The sequence below is a fragment of the Macaca thibetana genome, chromosome X (genome assembly GCF_024542745.1).
Source record: "Macaca thibetana thibetana isolate TM-01 chromosome X, ASM2454274v1, whole genome shotgun sequence".
NCBI lineage: Eukaryota > Metazoa > Chordata > Mammalia > Primates > Cercopithecidae > Macaca > Macaca thibetana.
The window spans coordinates 13,269,959-13,290,253 of record NC_065598.1 but is presented as its reverse complement, the minus strand read 5'-3'; the positions used below and the strand labels follow the sequence as shown (position 1 = coordinate 13,290,253).

The 20,295-nt window shown below is 41.2% G+C and overlaps 1 protein-coding gene across 1 annotated transcript; it reads left to right on the top strand.

Annotated features, from left to right (window-relative positions):
• Positions 1-5: 5 nt before the first annotated feature.
• On the top strand, positions 6-19,848 carry TRAPPC2 (trafficking protein particle complex subunit 2). Its single transcript, XM_050777496.1, has 5 exons — positions 6-193; positions 12,528-12,639; positions 15,829-15,977; positions 16,411-16,492; positions 17,998-19,848. The coding sequence occupies exons 1-5, from the start codon at positions 6-8 to the stop codon at positions 18,094-18,096; spliced, it is 630 nt and encodes a 209-aa protein (XP_050633453.1). The 3' UTR covers positions 18,097-19,848.
• Positions 19,849-20,295: the final 447 nt, after the last annotated feature.

The following is a 20,295-nucleotide window of genomic DNA, read 5'->3' as shown; positions in this document are numbered from 1 at the left end:
GGCGCATGCGCTCGGTTGCCCAGCACCGGCCGGAAGCTCCACCTACGTATCGCGAGAGCACATCCCAGGGTATCGCGAGAGCACATCCCAGGGTATCGCGAGAACTGCTTAGGCGTTCTGGCTGCGGATGCGGAGCCGGGGTGTCTTCCGCGGAAACTGACGTTGCGTTTCCGTTGTCGGCCTCCGGGTGCAGGTAGGGAATGGAGCGAGTAGGGGGTGGGTGTTTTGAGTCCCTGGAGGACTTCCTAGCCCCTGCGTGACGCGGATGTTGGTCCTGTACCTCCACCCCTCCCCGGGGTGGCCGGGCCGGACCTGCCAGCCCTCCGCCAGCTCATCCGCGCGGCCCTTCCACCTGCAAACGTCCGCTCTCTCGGGGGCTGTGGTTTCGCGGTTCACGGGGTCATTCAGCTAACCCAGGGTTTCTTAACGGCGGCACTGTTGCCTTTTGGAGCCGGAAGATTCTTTATTTTGGGAGGCTGCCCTGTGCATTGTAGGTTTAGCTGTATCCTTGCTCTCTATTTTGTCAGTATCACCTTCTCCCCCAAGTGTGACAACCAAAGATGTCTCCAGATATTGCCAGATGTCCTCTTGGAAGCAAGATCGCTCCGGGTTGAGATCCACAGAGCTAAACGTTTTAGAGTACCAACCATTGTGTGCTGTGAGGTAAAGGTGAGCCAGTCCTCATGATGCTTAAATGTGATTAGAAAGAAAAAGAACCAAACCTCTCAGAAGCAATAATGAAAATGTTACGGCCAGAGAATTGAACAAGAACTAAGATGCATTGTAGACTGGATAAAGAGTTTAAAGGGCAGGTGGTTGAAGATGGAAGTAATCCAGATCATCTCTGTGGAAAAAGAGTGACTTTATCAGGGCCTTGATGGGTAGGATTCGGGTGGTAAGCAAAAAGGAGAACATCACAGGAAGGGGAAAAATGAGCAAACGAATCATTAAAAGAAAACAAAAAGCCACGATCTTAAGGAATCTAGCCTGATTCCAGAGTTGTGTGCTGGGAATATAAGCCTTATACGGTATCTAAGTCCTGTGAGGACAAAATTGGATGTCAGCTTTGTGTACAGCATTTAAGATGAGTACAATGAGTTTTGATCTCTGGCTGTGAAAAACTTAAAAGTATTTAAGAGGCAGTAAGAGTGACAGGACTTCATAGGAGGTGGAGAACCTGTAGGTTTTTGTTGGAAACAATTGAAGAGGAGGAGAGGCTTAGTTGGATTTTAAAGGATGGGTAGTAGTTGCAGACAGAATCAAGGAGAACATTCCAGGCATGAAGAGAGAAATAATAGCAGCTCTGAACTGGATACAGTCAAAGTGAATTTGGGAGAAAAAATAAGTAAACGAGTCAACGCTAGCAGAGGTGGAACAACAGGGCTGAGAAAAGACATGTGGAGCAATGTGGGACTCTGTTTTGAGTACTAGTACATGATCCTGTAGCTGAGATGCATCAAGGCTTTTGAGTGGAATGATGAAAATAGTGTTCTGAAAAGATGTTGATATGTTGTAAATGTTAAGTAGAATCGCTTGTCCACTGGTTTAAAAAAAAAATGTTCCTGAAGACCCCCTCACTTCCACCCCCACCTTTGGTCCCACAGTTAAATACATGAATATAATTAGATAAAATGTTCTCGAAAACCTAGCATAACTTCTAAGGGGTGAGAGAATTGCTTATAATACTAATAGGAAAATGTCACATTAGAGACCTGTCAGTAGTATTCCTACTGCCCCTCCTCATGGCAGTAGACATATCCCATGCCACACCAGTTTAGTCTCATGACCCCAGGTCTGTGGAACAACTGAAACCACTGCTGTCGGGAGCACAGGGCAGTTTTTCTAGCAGCTCTTCTATGGAGGCTGTAAGGAGGCTTGCTACAAAAATGGATGTCTTTGGAACTGGAGTCCATGAGTTTTATCTTGCATTTGCCTGCAACTTAAAATGAGAAGGGACTTCCAAGTTCATTGAGCATCTTGCCACTCTGGCACTGGTGCTGTGCCAGCCACCCCTTAGTTTCTAGTTTCCCAGTGACTTCAAATTAGCAGTCCTGGGCTTGGCCTATGGAATGGTTTGGAATAAGTCTGTATAGTCCAGAGTCAGCAAATACTTGGCCTTCCTGTAGGCACTGCACTTCCCCAAATTCATAGCAGGCATGGATAATTGATCACAGCATTCTTTCCTGCTGACCACACTTAGGCTCAGAAGCTTTCTCAGCACCAGTTCCTGGCAGTCACTACCAGTTGATTAGAATTCGCTCATGAAAGGAAACTCATTTGCCATCCCTAGCCAAGTCGCTTTTTCATTAGATAGCTTACTGTATTTAAAGATAGTACTGTGCTGTACCCCGCTCCCTTTCCACCCCAAAAAGTCTCCCCCGCCCCGTTTAAACATCCTCTTTCCTTCAGTTGCTCTTGTCTGGTTTCCAGAGCATTTCCTAGCCTAGATCCTGCCCTCCCCTCCCCTGTAACACACAGAGTTACGGATCCTTTTACAATATGATTCCCAGAACTGAGTACCTTCCCCAAAGATGATAATATTATTGAAGAGGACATCAGCATTCTCCCCGACCTTGCTCTTAATACCACCTAGAATTGCATTAGCTTTTTTGACAAACCTGTCAGACTTTTGCCTCTTACTGAGCTTGCAGAACTTTTGGGTTGATATAGATGAACTGTTCTTAATCTAGATTTCCCTTATCCTTTTGTACAGTTAATTTTTAATCCCAAGTACAAGGCTTTCTTTCTTATCCTCTTAACTTCTATCTTGTTAATTTCACCTAGCTCTCCTAGCCATGGAGATCTTTTTAAATCCTAACTTCTGCCTTCTAATAAGTTAGCTGCCCTTGGTGTTATCTTTGAATGTGATAAGTTATCTTCATTCAAGATATTGATTAAAATACTGAGCTAAACTGGGTTAAGGTCAACCTCAAAGCCTTCCTAGAGACCCTGTGCCATAAATTGACATGGAGCACCCAATGAACGTTCTCCGAGTATTGACACTCAAGTCAGCTGTGAGCCATCTCTCATTCAGCAAATAATGAGTGTTTTTTGGGTCCCTGGCACTGTTGTACCTCTAGGGATACCACAGTGAACAAGACAAATGGTGTATCTGCTCTCATGGAGGGCAACATTCTAGCAAGACTCTGTATTTTCACCCAGGCTCCAGGACTCCAGTTTGTTCTTAGGTAGATACCAAAATATTTCATAAAATGACTTTCTGTTTACCTACCGTATCTCCCTTCAGAAACAAAAAAATGTAAGTTTGGCATGACTTGTTCTAGTACAACCAGGAGTATATGAATGAATAATAATCTGTTTTTATCTAGGGATTCACATTAAATGAGTTAATGTATAATAAAAGTGCCTGGCATGGCATCTGACTGAAAATAAGCATTTAATACATGTTTCTGTTGGTGTTCTAGTCGCTCTGAATGTACCCTGTTATAGACTAGGAGATAAGCCTTTTTCCTGTTTCTGAAAATAGGAATAGCATTTAACCTAGCGGATGATATGGCATTTTTCTTGCAATTTCTCAAATGTCATTGATCAGAAGTTACGCAATCACATTTGTTAACCCAAGGTATATAATTTGTCAGGACCTGACAACTTGGATTTATTGAAATAGCTAGATGTTTTCTTTTCTTTTAAATTATACTTTAAGTTCTAGAGTACATGTGCACAACATGCAGGTTTGATACATAGGTATACATGTGCCATGTTGGTTTACTGCACCCATCAACTTGTCATTTACATTAGGTATTTCTCCTAATGCTATCCCTCCCCCAGCCCCCCACCCCTCGAGAGGCCCCGGTGCGTGATGTTCCCTGCCCTGTGTCCAAGTGATCTCATTGTTCAGTTCCCACCTATGAGTGAGAATGTGCAGTGTTTGATTTTCTGTCCTTGTGATAGTTTCCTGAGAATGATGGTTTCCAGCTTCATCAATGTCCCTGCAAAGGACGTGAACTCATCCTTTTTTATGGCTGCATAGTATTCCATGGTGTATATGTGCCACATTTTCTTAATCCAGTCTATCGTTGATGGACATTTGGGTTCGTTCCAAGTCTTTGCTATTGTGAATAGTGCCACAATAAACATAGGTGTGCGTGTGTCTTTATAGTAGCATGATTTATAATCCTTTGGATATATACCCAGCAATGGGATTGCTGGGTCAAATGGTATTTCTAGTTCTAGATCCTTGAGGAATCGCCACACTGTCTTCCACAATGATTGAACTAGTTTACAGTCCCACCAACAGTGTAAAAGCGTTCCTATTTCTCCACATCCTCTCCATCTGTTATTTCCTGACTTTTTAATGATTGCCATTCTAACTGGCATGAGATGGTATCTCTTTGTGGTTTTCATTTGCATTTCTCTAATGACCAGTGATGATGAGAATTTTTTCATGTGTCTGTTGGCTGCATAGATGTCTTCTTTAGAGAAGTGTCTGTTCATATCCTTTGCCCACTTTTTGATGGGATTGTTTTTTTCTTGTAAATTTGTTTGAGTTCTTTGTAGATTCTGGATATTAGCCCTTTGTCAGATGGGTAGATTGCAAAAATTTTCTCCCATTCTGTAGGTTGCCTGTTCACTCTGATGGTAGTTTCTTTTGCCATGCAGAAGCTCTTTAGTTTAATTAGATCCCATTTGTCTATTTTGGCTTTTGTTGGCTTTGCTTTTGGTGTTTTAGTCATGAAGTCCTTGTCCATGCCTGTGTCCTGAATGGTATTGCCTAGGTTTTCTTCTAGGGTTTTTATGGTTTTAGGTCTAACATTTAAGTTTTTTTTTTTTTTTCTTTGAGATGAAGTTTTGCTCTTGTTGCCCAGGCTGGAGTGCAATGGTGCAATCTCGACTCACCACAACCTCCACCTCCTGGATTCAAGCAATTCTCCTGCCTCAGCCTCCCAAGTAGCAGGGATTACAGGCATGTGCCACCACGTCCAGCTAATTTTATATTTTTAGTAGAGACAGGGTTTGTCCATGTTGGTCAGGCTGGTCTCGAACTCCCGACCTCAGGTGATCCACCCACCTCAGCCTCTCAGCCTCCCAAAGTGTTGGGATTACAGGCTTGAGCCACCGCACCTGGCCCTAACATTTAAGTCTTTAATCCATCTTGAATTAATTTTTGTATAAGGTATAAGGAAGGGATCCAGTTTCAGCTTTCTACATATGGCTAGCCAGTTTTCCTAGCACCATTTGTTAAATAGGGAATCCTTTCCCCATTTCTTGTTTTTGTCAGATTTGTCAAAGATCAGATGGTGTTTCGGTACCAGTACCATGCTGTTTTGGTTACTGTAGCCTTGTATGGTTTGAAGTTAGGTAGTGTGATGCCTCCAGCTTTGTTCTTTTTGCTTAGGATTGTCTTGGCAATGTCACTGGGCTCTTCTTTGGTTCCATATGAACTTTAAAGTAGTTTTTTCCAATTCTGTGAAGAAAGTCATTGGTAGCTTGATGGGGATGGCAGTGAATCTATAAATTACCCTTGGGCAGTATGGCCATTTTCATGATATTGATTCTTCCTATCCATGAGCATGGAATGTTCTTCCATTTGTTTGTGTCCTCTTTTATTTCATTGAGCAGTGGTTTGTAGTTCTCCTTGAAGAGGTCCTTCACATCCCTTGTAAGTTGGATTCCTAGGTATTTTATTCTCTCTGTAGCAATTGTGAATGGGAATGTTCACTCATGCTTTGACTCTCTGTCTGTTATTGGTGTATAGGAATGCTTGTGATTTTTGCATATTGATTTTGTATCCTGAGACTTTGCTGAAGCTGCTTATCAGCTTAAGGAGATTTTGGACTGAGATGATGGAGTTTTCTAAATATACAATCATGTCATCTTCAAACAGGGACAATTTGACTTCCTCTTTTCCTAAATGAATACCCTTTATTTCTTTCTTTTGCCTGATTGCCCTGGCCAGAACTTCCAACACTATGTTGAATAGGAGTGGTGAGAGAGGGCATCCTTGTCTTGTGCCGGTTTTCAAAGGGAATGCTTCTAGTTTTTGCCCATTCAGTATGATATTGGCTGTGGGTTTGTCATAAATACCTTTTATTATTTTGAGATATGTTCCATCAATTCCTAGTTTATTGAGAGTTTTTAGCATGAAGGGCTGTTGAATTTTGTTGAAGGCCTTTTCTGTATCTATTGAGATAATCATGTGGTTTTTGTCGTTGGTTCTGTTTATGTGATGGATTATGTTTATTGATTTGCATATGTTGAACCAACCTTGCATCCCAGGGATGAAGCCGACCTGATCATGGTGGATAAGCTTTTTGCTGTGCTGCTGGATTTGGTTTGCCAGTATTTTATTGAGGATTTTTGCATCGATGTTCATCGGGGATACTGGTCTAAAATTCTCTTTTTTTGTTGTGTCTCTGTCAGGCTTTGGTATCAGGATGATGTTGGCCTCATAAAATGAGTTAGGGAGGATTCCCTCTTTTTCTGTTGATTGGAATAGTTTCAGAAGGAATGGTACCAGCTCCTCTTTGTACCTCTGGTAGAATTTGGCTGTGAATCTGTCTGGTCCTGGACTTTTTTTGGTTGGTAGGCTATTAATTATTGCCTCGATTTCAGAGCCTGTTATTGGTCTATTCAGGGATTCAGCTTCTTCCTGATTTAGTCTTGGGTGGGTGTATGTGTCCGGGAATTTATCCATTTCTTCTAGATTTTCTAGTTTATTTGCGTAGAGGTGTTTATAGTATTCTCTGATGGTAGTTTGTATTTCTGTGGGATTGGTGGTGATATCCCCTTTATCATTTTTTATTGCATCTATCTGATTTTTCTCTATTTTCTTCTTTATTAGTCTTGCCTAGTGGTCTATCAATTTTGTTGATCGTTTCAAAAAGCCAGCTCCTGGATTCATTGATTTTTTTTAAAGGGTTCTTTGTGTCTTTATCTCTTTCAGTTCTGCTCTGATCTTAGTTATTTCTTGTCTTCTGCTAGCTTTTGAATTTGTTTGCTCTTGCTTCTCTAGTTCTTTTAATTGTAATGTTAGGGTGTCGATTTTAGATCTTTCCCACTTTCTGTTGTGGGCATTTAGTGCTATAAATTTCCCTCTACACACTGCTTTAAATGTATCCCAGAGATTCTGGTACATTGTGTCTTTGTTTTCATTGGTTTCAAAGAACAACTTTATTTGTGCCTTCATTTTGTTATTTACCCAGTAGTCATTCAGGAGCAAGTTGTTCAATTTCCATGTAGTTGTGCAGTTTTGAGTGAGGTTTTTAATCCCGAGTTCTAATTTGATTGCACTGTGGTCTGAGAGACACTTTGTTGTGATTTGTGTTCTTTTACATTTGCTGAGCAGTGTGTTACTTCCAATTATGTGACCAATTTTAGAATATGTGATATGTGGTGCTGAGAAGAATGTATATTCTGTTGATTTGGGGTGGAGAGTTCTATAGATGTCTATTAGGTCTGCTTGGTGCAGAGCTGAGTTCAAGTCCTGGATATCCTTGTTAACCTTCTGTCTTGTTGATCTGTCTGATATTGACAATGGTGTGTTAAAAGTCTCCCCTTATTATTGTGTGGGAGTCTAAGTCTCTTTGTACGTCTCTAAGGACTTGCTTTATGAATCTGGGTGCTTCTGTATTGGGTGCATATATATTTAGGATAGTTAGCTCTTCTTGTTGAATTGATCCCTTTACCATTATGTAATGGTCTTCTTTGTCTCTTTTGATCTTTGTTTTGGTTTAAAACAGAGACTGTTTTATCAGAGACTAGGATTGCAACCCCTGCTTTTTTGTGCTTTCCATTTGCTTGGTAGATCTTCCTCCATCCCTTTATTTTGAGCCTGTATGGGTCTGCACATCAGATGGGTTTCCTGAATACAGCACACTGATGGGTCTTGATTCTTTATCCAATTTGGCAGTCTGTGTCTTTTAATTGGGGTATTTAGCCCATTTACATTTAAGGTTAATATTTTTATGTGTGAATTTGATCCTGTCATCATGATGTTCGCTGGTTATTTTGCCTGTTAATTGATGAAGTTTCTTCATAGCATTGATGGTCTTCACAATTTGGCCTGTTTTTGCAGTGGCTGGTACCGGTTGTTTCTTTCCATGTTTAGTGCTTCCTTCAGGAGCTCTTGTAAGGCAGGCCTGGTGGTGATAAAATCTCTCAGCATTTCCTTGTCTGTAAAGAATTTTATTTCTCCTTCACTTATGAAGCTTAGTTTGGCTGGATATGAAATTCTGGGTTGAAAATTCTTTTCTTTAAGAATGTTGAATATTGGCCCCCACTCTCTTCTGGCTTGTAGTGTTTCTGCTGAGAGATCTGCTGTTAGTCTGATGGGTTTCCCTTGTTGGGTAACTCGACCTTTCTCTCTAACTGCCCTTAACATTTTTTCCTTCATTTCAACCTTGGTGAATCTGACAATTATGTGTCTTGGGGTTGCTCTTCTCTTTGTGGTGTTCTCTGTATTTCCTGAATTTGAATGTTGGCCTGCCTTGCTAGGTTGGGGAAGTTCTCCTGGATAATATCCTGAAGAGTGTTTTCCAACTTGGTTCCATTCTCCCCATCACTTTCAGGTACACCAATCAAACGTAGATATGGTCTTTTCATATAGTCCCATATTTCTTGGAGGCTTTCTTTTTACTCTTTTTTCTCTAACCTTGTTTTCTCGCTTTATTTTGTTAATTTTATCTTCAATCGCTGATACCCTTTCTTCCACTTGATCAAATCGGCTATTGAAGCTTGTGCATGCGTCATGAAGTTCTTGTGCCATGGTTTTCAGCCCCATCAGGTCATTTAAGGTCTTCTCTACACTGTTTATTCTAGTTAGCCATTCATCTAACCTTTTTTCAAGGTTTTCATCTTCTTTGCGATGGGTTCAAACATGCTTCTTTTGCTCGGAGAAGTTTGTTATTACTGACCTTCTGAAGCCTAATTCTGTCAACTCATCAAAGTCATTCTCCATCCAGCTTTGTTCCGTTGCTGGCAAGGAGCTGCGATCCTTTGGAGAAGAGGTGCTGTGACTTTTAGAATTTTCAGCTTTTCTGTTCTGGTTTCTCCCCATCTTTGTGGTTTTATCTACCTTTGGTCTTTGATGTTGGTGACCTACAGATGGGGCTTTGGTGTAGATGTCCTTTTTGTTGATGTTGATGCTATTCCTTTCTGTTTGTTAGTTTTCCTTCTAACAGATCCCTCAGCTGCAGGTCTGCTGGAGTTTGCTGGAGGTCCACTCCAGACTCTGTTTGCCTGGGTATCACCAGTGGAGGCTACAGAACAGCAAATATTGCTGCCTATTCCTTCCTTTGGAAGCTTTGTCCCAGAGGGGCATATGATTGTGCCACTAGTTTGGAATCATTGATGTAGACCCATGCTGTCTAGTACTGTAGCCACTAGCCACTTCTGTTTAATTAAAATTCAGTTCTACAATCTCACTAGCCACATTTCTTTCTTTCTTTCTTTTTTATTTTTTTTTGAGATGGAGTCTCACTCTGTCACCAGGCTGAAGTGTGCAGTGGCACGATCTTGGCTCACTGCAAGCTCTGCCTCCTGGGTTCATGCCATTCTTCTGCCTCAGCCTCCCAAGTAGCTGGGACTACAGGCACCCACCACCACCACACCCGGCTAATTTTTTGTATTTTTAATATGGACGGGGTTTCACTGTGTTAGCCAGGATGGTCTCAATCTCCTAACCTCATGATCCTCCCGCCTCGGCCTCCCAAAGTGCTGGGATTACAGGCATGAGCCACCATGCCCGGCCCACACTAGCCACATTTCTAATGCACACTAGCTCCCATATTGGACAGCACAGGTGTAGAACATTTCCGTCCTCGCACAAAGTTCCATAGATTGGACAGCACAGAATCCTAGTGTATGTCTTACCTTTGCTGGATACCCTCAAGTATTTGCTAAGTGATTGCAGCTGTTCCCCTCCCGAGATAATGGGGTCTTTTTCTCCCAGGGTGAATTCAGTTCTTCCACTTCACCTGTCAGTTTTTTCTTGGCGGAACTGAATGAAAAGCTACAGCCCTTCTTGCTTTTTTAGCTGTTTACAAAATCAAATAATTGGCAGCTGAAATCAAGCACGGAATATATATAAAGAAAGCTCTGTCTCATCTTCTGTGCAGCTGGGTAGTTGGTAACAGCATCCTCATGCAGTCGGTCTTTGAGTTCCCTTTCTGTCTGCTGACTTAGTGCCATGCTGCTTGCCCATTTGTGGCTTTCCATATAGAGGTGAGTGTGGGGATGCATGTTATCTCGCTTATACATATATGTACATATATTTCCTTATGTTTTTTTTTGTTTTGTTTTGTTTTTGCTGCTGCTTAAATGTGCTGAAGAAAGTAAGAAGCCCTTCCCTTGGCAGACTCCAGCTCTGAAATCTAGTCCAGGAAGAATTCATGATATCATTGTTTACTTTGTTCAAATTTCAACTCCCTCCTTCTTCCCTTCACTTTGGAGAATTATTGCCAGTTCTTCTAGTTTTGCATAGCTTTTTTATCATTCCAGCTTGTCTTTATTATCCACTTTTTCTGTTTGGACCTTGTTCTCATCTTACCCCTAAAACAGGGGCAAACATTTTCTTTAAAGGGCCAGATAGTAAATATTGTTGGCTTTGTGGGGCGGCTGGTCTGTGTCACAGGTGCTTAACTCTGCCATTGAAGTGTGAGAGCAACCTTAGATGGTCGCAAAAGGATGGGCAAGGCTAGATTTGGCCTGCAGTCTATAGTCCCCCACCCCTCCACCCCTGCCCCAAATAGCATTTTAAGTCCTACTTCATCACGCCAAGAGTCTCTGATCTGCCTTTTCTTCCCCAGTTATGACCTTCCAATTCTAGAGTTAAAAGTGCCAGCTGTGCCTTGATTTCCTTTATAAAATGTGTCATTCATTAGCAAGTACATATCAGATTTCTTCTGATTTCATTGTGTGTTCTGTGTGAATCAGCAGAAGGCCCAATGAGGCTTGATAAGTCTTGGCTTCTAACACACCTCAGATGTATGTTCCAGGAGACTGACTGTAACTTCCGGTTTACTTGATTTCCACTCCATGTTGAGAAGTTACTAGTCACCACATCCCAGTGTGCATACAGTCTTCCATGTTATTCTAGATAACATTAATTGAGCAGGTACTGTGAGTCAGACACTGTGCCAGGTGCTTTACATGCATTAGATTGTGTGATCCTCATAAGTGCACCATAAGGTGCTACAGTGTTATCACTATTTTACAGATGAGAAAACTGACATTAGGAAATTAAGGACTGCCTGTGGTCCCATTGCCAGTAAGTAGTAGAGCTAGACCTGAACCTAACTTTGTTTGACTCCAAAGTCCTTGTATTAAAAATATACACCATGGGGTTACCTTGGGGTAAATCCATCCATGCCCCCACCCATCCATCATTCATCTAGATTTCAATTATCTGTGCTAAAAGCCATGGAATCACTTATGTTTTTTTCCCCAGTTTCTCGTAGTTTTATTTCTTTTGCCAATCTGTTGAACTTAATTGTTTTTGTTTTTTTGTTTTTTTGGTTTTTTTTTGAGACAGGGTCTCATTTTGTCACTTAGGCTGGAGTGCAGTGGTGCGATCTCGGTTCACTGCAGCCTTGACCTCCCTGGGTTCAGGTGATCCTCCTGCGTCAGCCTCCTGAGTAGCTGGAACTACAGGCACATACCACCATGCCTGGCTAATTTTTGTATTTCATGTAGAGATGGGGTTTCACCATGTTGCCCAGGCTGGTCTTAAACTCCTGGGCTGAAGCAATCTGCCCACCTCAGCCCTCCAAAGTGCTGGGATTACAGGTGTGAGCCACTGCACCCTGCCCAATGTGTTAAACTTAGTTCCAAGATCTCTCAGTGCCTCAGAATGTCTTCCTTTATGGATTATTTCTTCCATCTTTTCTAGAATACAAAACTCTTCCTTTCTTATAAATTGGTGTATAAAGAGGCATATCATAGACCCTTAGATTTGCAAAGACTTAGGTTTATAGCATGCATACTTCAAGTAGAAAGAAGACAAATACAGCACACGCAGTCTGTGGATCAGTGCTACAGTGTCTCTCCTTTCTAGGTAAGTGACATGAGGTAGAGTTGGTTTTAGTTTCCCCCGACGGATGCTTCCTGGAAATTTCTAAGGCAAGCTAATGACTTCATTGGTCTTCCCACTACTCTGTATTGTCCTTGACTTACCACCACCTTCTGTTAATCCTTCTAGGTGTTCGTGCTGCTAACTGGTCCAGTCCAAGTGAAGCCTGGCTTACTCGACCAGACACTCAGGGCCCCTTGAGCTAAATGAGCCATACTTTCAGATCATGAGACTGTTGTCTTAGTGATTTCATGTTAGAGGTCTTCCAGTTTCCTTATGAAAATACATTAGATTCTACAGGACATATCACAGATATATAATTTGTTTATTCCGGAAGCTACATATCTTCACTAGTATACTGGAAACTGTGCCAAGCTTAGTAGCATCTTCCTCTACAATGTCAGGTTTAAGTTAAAAAAGGAATTCTACACTTCCCATTAGTCATTTTTTAATTTGAAGATTGACTACTAAAAATATGTACCATTTTTCACTTAATTAGGAGCCATATATTGAAGACCATGTCTGGGAGCTTCTACTTTGTAATTGTTGGCCACCATGATAATCCAGTTTTTGAAATGGAGTTTTTGCCAGCTGGGAAGGCAGAATCCAAAGTACGTAAGAATTTTTATGCTATTGTAATGATATGGTATAATATTATTTTAGAACTGTAAGATCTGGACAGATAAGGTAACTGAAATCCACCACAATTAAATGAGGCTTGCTGTAGAGTCCCACAGACTGATAGAAGCCAGCCAGGGAATGTCCTTGGAGTTGTTTATTCATCCTTTAATTCAGCACAGACTACCATGACGCTCTGGCATTCCCATGATACTCAGTTCACTATGTCACCCACCATGAATTGCTGCTGCTTAAGCACATAAAAACATAGTTCACCTGTAGCAGATTGCTGCCTTGAAATGCCATGAAAGTCCAGGCTATTTTCATGAATCACGTTTTTCATCAGGACCTACTGAGTTAGAAAAGCCCCTTACTTCCCTGTCTTCCTGCTGCCAGTGGGCCTGCAGCACCTCACTTCAGGGGCATTCTGCAGCACTTCCTGGCTAGGTTGAGCCTGCATGCTCCCCTCCCCAGTGACACCTTGGCTGTACACAAGAAGCTCAAAAGCAGCACCAGAGGTGATAATATCTTTCTTGTCAAGAATGGTTCCAAAAACCAAGCTTGGCTTGAGAACATATTGCCGTTCAGACCTGTAGATTTTTTTTTTTTTTTTTTTGGAGACAAGGAAAATGGACCATATATTTTAAGAAAGATTACCATCCCAAATGCTTAAAATAAAACCATTTGGATCTTATTTATTTATTTATTTATTTTTGAGACAGAGCCTTGCTCTGTCACCCAGACTGAAGTGCAGTGACACGATCTCAGCTCACTGCAACCTCCGCCTCCTGGGTTCAAGCAATTCTCCTGTCTCAGCCTCCCAAGTAGCTGGGATTACAGGTGTGCACCACCATGCCAGGCTAATTTTTGTATTTTTAGTAGAGATAGGGTTTCGCCATGTTGCCCAGGCTGGTCTTGAACTCCTGACCTCAGGTGGTCTGCCTGCCCTCGGCCTCCCAAAGTGCCGGGATTGCAGATGTGAGCCACCACACCTGGCCCAGACCTGTAGAGTTTTGACATGAGAAGAGCCCAGTTCTTTCCAATTTCTGTTTCTAATAAATTGCTGACAAGTTTGCTATGTTTCTCCCAACCTCCAAAAATTGGCTTTAATGTCCTTTAAGGAACTGATGTTTTGAGTTAATTGTAATGCATAATATATGATATTTTTCAACTATTTGGGCCTTGCCACCAAAATAAGATAGGCATTTGTTTAAGGGATTCTCTACGAGGTGGTGTTGTGACATTATTTTCTCATATTATGAGAACACTACTCATTAAAACTTGTTTTGAGGTATCTCTGTACCAGTATTGCTCTGTGGGATGCAGCTACTTGTATGTAATTTCTGTGCACTCCACTGGCCTTGTGTTGGACAAAGCACACATAAAAATACTCTGTTGCATAACTTGATTTTAGTTCTTTCTCCTGCTACCACTCACTTTCTTAAAGCGTTTTCAGTTTGCTCCTAATTCTTCAGGATTGATCATCATTGTAAAAGAAAACACTGCTGTGAGCCAGACATAAAAACAGCCATTTCTCTAAGGATTCACTTAGCTTTGTCATGGCAACATGAGTGAAGTAAAACATGCTTTAACTACGCATGGGATTCCAGGGCAACAGGCCGCCCTCCTCCAGCCCAGGCATGAGAACAGCCTCCTTGGCAAGGAAGCCGTCTTGGTTTCCTGTGGCTGTTGTAACAAAGTACAAAAAACTGAGTGGCTTGGGACAGCAGAAATTTATTGTCTCAGTTCTGAGGGTCACCATGTGAAATCAAGGTGTCAGTGGGGCCATGCTTCCTATGAAGGCACTAAGACAAGGGTCTGTCCAGGCCCCTCTCCCAGCTTCTGGGAGTTCCTTGGCTTGTGGCAGCTTAACTCCAGCCTTCATGTGGCATTTTTTCTCCCTGTGTGCATCTCTAAATGTTCCCTTTTTCTGAATACACCAGTCCATTGGATTAGGGGCCCACCCTACTCCAATGTGACCTCATCTTAGCTAACCACATCTGCAGCAACCCTCTTTCCAAATAAGGCCACATTCTGAGGTACTGTTGCTTAGGACTTCAACAAAGGAATTTTGGAGAGGAAACACTTCAACCCATAACAGAGGTATTCTTTGGAAAATGGTTTGTTTGGGTTTTTTTGAGACGGAGTTTTGCTCTTGTCCCCTAGGCTGGAGCGCAACGGCGTGCTCTTGGCTCACTGCAGCCTCCACCTCCCGGGTTGCTTCAGCCTCCCGAGTAGCTGGGATTACAGGCATGCACCACCACAATTTTTGTATTAGTAGAGACGGGATTTCACCATACTGGCCAGGCTGGTCTCGAACTCCTGACCTCAGGTGATCCACCTGCCTTGGCCTCCGAAAGTACTAGGATTACAAGCATAAGCCACTGTTCCTGGCCAAAAAATGTATTTTCAAAGAATTACATCAGGGTAAGACTGCATTCCAAGTTGTGAATTCCCTCTTCACATTATGGTCAGACAGTCCCACCTTCTGTTCACTTAAGCCATTTCAGCCCAGGAAAAGGACACTCCCAGCTCTGACAGGACTGTGTCCTGCTGTTGACACAGGCGACTGCTCACAGCTGGGGCTGAGCATCACCTCCCACTACTTCCAGGTCCCGCTGCCATGTAAGCTCCATGCACTGGAAAGAGGCCTCTGGCAGGCCGTTATAAGCGCCATTTCAACTGTCTCTACTGCTTACCTGGTGCCATTGTGCAGGAATCTGGGCCCTCTCCGTTTCCTCCCAGACCTTGAGCCTGGTGTGAATGGCACCTCTTCTCCACAGGATCTTGTTTTTTTTTTTTTTTTTTTTTTTTTTTTTAAACATAGTATTCTTTTTTTTACATGTTTAAATGGTTACAGAATTTGGTAACTTCCTTCTTGAAGCATGAAAAAAAATTTCTATGAAAAAGATTTTGAATAAATGATTTTGTATAAATCATCTGTATATACATTTCATTTATTAATTGGCTGTTTCTGTTCTTTGAGATTTAGATATCAAATTTAAAAATAGAATATAATGTGAAAACAGATCTTTTGTAAGTCTCATGACAGTAACAAAGTATAAAAGCAAACTGTTTTTTTCCCCACAAGAAAACCATCTATAGAATTTACAGAATGAAATGTCAGCATTCTTGATGTCATATGGAAATGTTAATCTGTGGTTGCTCACACTGTCATCTAGGATGACCATCGTCATCTGAACCAGTTCATAGCTCATGCTGCTCTCGACCTCGTAGATGAGAACATGTGGCTGTCAAACAACATGTACTTGAAAACTGTGGACAAGTTCAACGAGTGGTTTGTGTCAGCATTTGTCACTGCGGGGCATATCCTTACCTTCTTAGTAAAGATAACTAAAGTTTGGGTTCACAAACCAGAAGAACATGGAACATAGATGCCAGGCTCTGAGTCTGTAGACATCACAGTCAGGTGAAAATGTAAGTTTCCATTTATGGGGCTACTTTTCTTTTTTTAGGGGGGAAAAACATTTTAATAGCTAATTTTAAAACTAAGTCTCATACACAAAAAAAAGTTTATCTGGACCCTATCAAGGTTATTTTACTTTATTTTATAGTTATTTTCTAACTTTGAAAGCTTATGTTCTCTTTATGATAAAACTAAGCTAATTTTAAACCCAGTTTATATGTTCAACTTTTCCATCACAAATACACTGCATGTGACTAATTTGAAGAATATTGTATCAACGAACTGGTTTTTTGTTTTTCGTTTCTAAGAAAGATTGTGCCTTAATTATTTCACATATGAGGTTTATTATGCTTCATGACATAAGACAAGAAGATGGAATAAAGAACTTCTTTACTGATGTTTATGATTTATATATAAAGGTATGGTATGTTCTATAATTTTTAAAATCTGATGAGAAAGGATTCGACCTTTGTCAGGAAAGTGGCCTATCGAAGTAACTCCCTTAGGCTGCAGTGTACCTTTCAGACTAGCTTTCCCCCATCAGAACTATCTCTGGCAACTCTCTCTGCAGGTAAGTCTTCACAGGCAGGTGAATATGTATTTAGGAACACAACTCATGGTAGTTATCTTTAGATGACTGTGAAGGTAAATTGGTTTCATTCTTCACCTCTTGGTGCTCATAGCTGATTTTATTAGGGATCCCTAAAGACAGCAAGGAAGCAGCCTATATAAGGGAAAATTACTTCATAATTTAAAATGTTTCCATCTACTTTACAAATAAGTTACAGTGCAATTAATACAGATCATAAACTGGCAGGAAGTGATTTTTATATGATCAAATAGCCACTCAAGAAGAATGGTGCCACTTGCATTTCTTGATTTTGAAAAATAAAATAATAATACAACGTCATGGTTACACTGCAGTGGTAACAGTGTGTTGTTTTGTTTTGTTTTGTTTTGGAGACAGAGTCTTGCTTTGTCACCCAGGCTGGAATGCAGTGGCATGATCTCAGCTCACTGCAACCTCTGCCTCCCTGCTTCAAGCGATTCTCCTGCCTCAGCCTCCCAAGTAGCTGAGACTACAGGTGTGCGCCATCACACCCAGCTAATTTTTCTGTTTTTAGTAGAGACGAGGTTTTGCCATGTTGGCCAGGCTGGTCTCGAACTCCTGACCTCAAGTGATCCACCCGCCTTGGCCTCCCAAAGTGCTGGGATTACAAGCGTGAGCCACCATCCCTGGCCCGTATGTTTTTAATAATTTCAATAAGTTCTGTATTTGGACAGAATTTCTTGCATATCAGCACAGTAATACAATTTAACAGTATTCCTAGTCAGAGGTAGTAATATTTAGCCCTCTTATAAAGATGAACAATGTGAAGTGATTAAGGTATAAAAATCAGCAATGCCTTTCCTATTAGTGATTCCATTTAATGATTTTCTCTCGTGTTATGATACACTAATTACTTTGAGAAGCTGATCATTTAGCAGTCTTGTGTTAAAGGAGAGTATTAAAAATCTGATTGTTAAAAGATTACCATATAAGAGTAGCTTTTTCTGAACTCTGAGCACATGGCAGACTTTGTTTTATGTAGCCAAAGGGCCATAAGATTAATCCATTTATTTATAATGAATATGAGTATTTCACACACAGGGTAAATCCTGAAAGTTAACTGACATAGGCAGCATTTATCATACTGCCATTAGTTTTACCCCAGATACTTCTCAAAACCAAAACACCAAAATAAAAATTTCCTTAAGAGGATGTTAGTATTTAACAATGCAGCATTTTCAGTAAAACTTAAAAATGTGGTCTTTAGACTTTTGAATGTCTTTGGTTTTTAATTTAAAACTTTAAAATGATTTCCTTTCAGAGACTTATGATTTGTCAGCTTTTTTGCTTCACTAATACTTTCTTCTTTCCTAGTTTTCAATGAATCCATTTTATGAACCCAATTCTCCTATTCGATCAAGTGCATTTGACAGAAAAGTTCAGTTTCTTGGGAAGAAACACCTTTTAAGCTGAATGCAGAAAATTCCAAAACAAATGATGTCACCACAATGGTGTATACTCAGGAATGTGTACATTGTAAGTTACTTGATTAAATAGCCTGGAAAACTTGTGTATTCTCAGCTTATCTAAACCTAATGAAATTCCTTTTATATTTAAAAATAGTACATTCTGTCTCATGTCACATATCAATAGATCAATTGGTATTTCCTTGTGAACAGTGTTATTTATGAAGAGCTCATTATCAATAATCATGATTTTTTTTTTTTTTTTTTTTTTTTTTGAGACAGAGTCTTGCTCTGCTTGGCTCACTGCAACCTCCGCCTCCCAGGTTCAGGCGATTCTCCTGCCTCAGCCTCTGACTAGCTGGGACTACAGGTGCGCGCCACCACACCCAGCTAATGTTTGTATTTTTAGTAGACATGGGGTTTCACCATATTGGTCAGGCTGGTCCTGAACTCCTGACCTCGTGATCCACCCGTCTCGGCAAGTGCTGGGATTACAGGCGTGAGCTACCACGCCTGGCCATGAAATAAGCTTTTTGTTTTTTTGTTTTTGTTTGTTTGTTTGTTTTTATGAGATGGAGTCTCGCTCTTGTCGTGCAGGCTGGAGTGCAGTGGCACAATCTTGGCTCACTGCAACCTCCACCTCCCGGGTTCAACCAATTCTCCTTCTTCAGCCTCCCAAATAGCTGGGATTACAGGCGTGCACCACCACGCCTGGCTAATTTTTGTGTTTTTAGTAGAGACGGGGTTTCGCCATTTTGGCCAGGCTGGTTTCGAACTCCTGACCTCAGTTGATCCACCCGCCTCGGCCTCCCAAAGTGCTAGGATTACAGACATGAGCCACCGTGCCCGGCCAGGAATAAGCTTTTGACTTGCCCGATTCAGATAGGTTGATCTTTTGTGTTTTTTTTTGAGATGGAGTTTCGCTCTGTCATCCAGGTTGGAGTGCAGTGGCAGTTGTTTCACTGTAACCTCTGCCTCCTGACTTCAAGCAATTCTCCTGCCTCAGCCTCCCAAAGTGCTGGGATTACAGGTGTGAGCCACCGTGCCTGGCCCAGATAGGTTGATCTTAATGTAACAACCCAAAAATAAATGTCATAGTCAAGATTTGGTAGATAAATTTAAAATTAAAATATTCTGCAGTTGAGAGTGAAATGTGATAGCACATACATTGATGTTATGCATTTAAAGATGTTATAAAAATGTATAGGCAGTATACACAGCACTACTCAAGAAGCCAAAGAAACACTTGTGCAGTGCTAAGTGTCACATGTCTGCTTCTGCCAGAGGCTAGGAATAGTGATCCTGCTATAATGTGAGAACCCGAATCATGTTTATAAAATAGGAGGCTGGGAGCAGTTGCAGGCCACAGTGAAGTGTGTTGCTTCTGTCACTTTATATTCTTATATTTCCTTTCCCTCAGACAGTAAACTGTTGATACTCGTAAAAAGTTGTAATGCAATTTTTAGTACTGTTGTCAAAGAAAAGTTTGGAATCCATTAACATTTGTACTCAGCCTTTTAGGTTATACACCAGAGGGGGCTGGGCATTTTCTCTTTGTTCTTATGATAAGTAGATCTTACTGTAAAATAGTAAATGTCCATTGGAAAGCAAGTAATACAACCTGTGCTAATTCGGAGCACTTGAACAATTTTGTTCCATTCTGAGTAACTTTTGAGCAAGTAATTCTAAGCTTTGTCTTGTATCCTTGTGTGAAATGGCATCATTTTTACCCTATTTGATTTCTTAAATAAAGATGTTTTTTCAAGATTGTGGTAGTTTAATATCCATTTTTAAAGTGCTGCTTTCGTCCTCTCTCCCCTATTGATAGCGTGCAAACTAATATGATGTCTTCACCTGTTACAGAGCTCAGATCGACTCAAACTAGATGCCAGAGCTTTGGGAGCAGAAAAATTTACATACTCATCTAGAAATCTAGAAGTAATTTCAGCAAATGAGTATTTTTTTCTATATAGTTGGCCCCACCCTCAATGAGCATATCATCCAGAGGGCTGTGATGCAGGCCAACCAAGAGCAGCAGGGTGATTGAGAGCGGGAAGACTTGGCTCAGCTGCCCAACAGTGGTACCCTTTTCTCCAGGCTGGTGAAGGTGAGGTAAGAACTAGTAACACACTTGTGAGTATATTACTAAAGTTAAATGCCAAATTTCATGTGTGAGTGAGTCTTTAAAGGAGCTGGAAGGGAAGTG

Coding starts and splice junctions, on each gene's coding strand:
- TRAPPC2 (XM_050777496.1), top strand. CDS start 6: ATGCGCTCGGTTGCCCAGCACCGGCCGGAAGCTCCACCTACGTATCGC. Junction 194..12,527: donor TTGTCGGCCTCCGGGTGCAG/GTAGGGAATGGA, acceptor TCACTTAATTAG/GAGCCATATATTGAAGACCA. Junction 15,978..16,410: donor TTTGTCACTGCGGGGCATAT/CCTTACCTTCTT, acceptor TATTTCACATAT/GAGGTTTATTATGCTTCATG.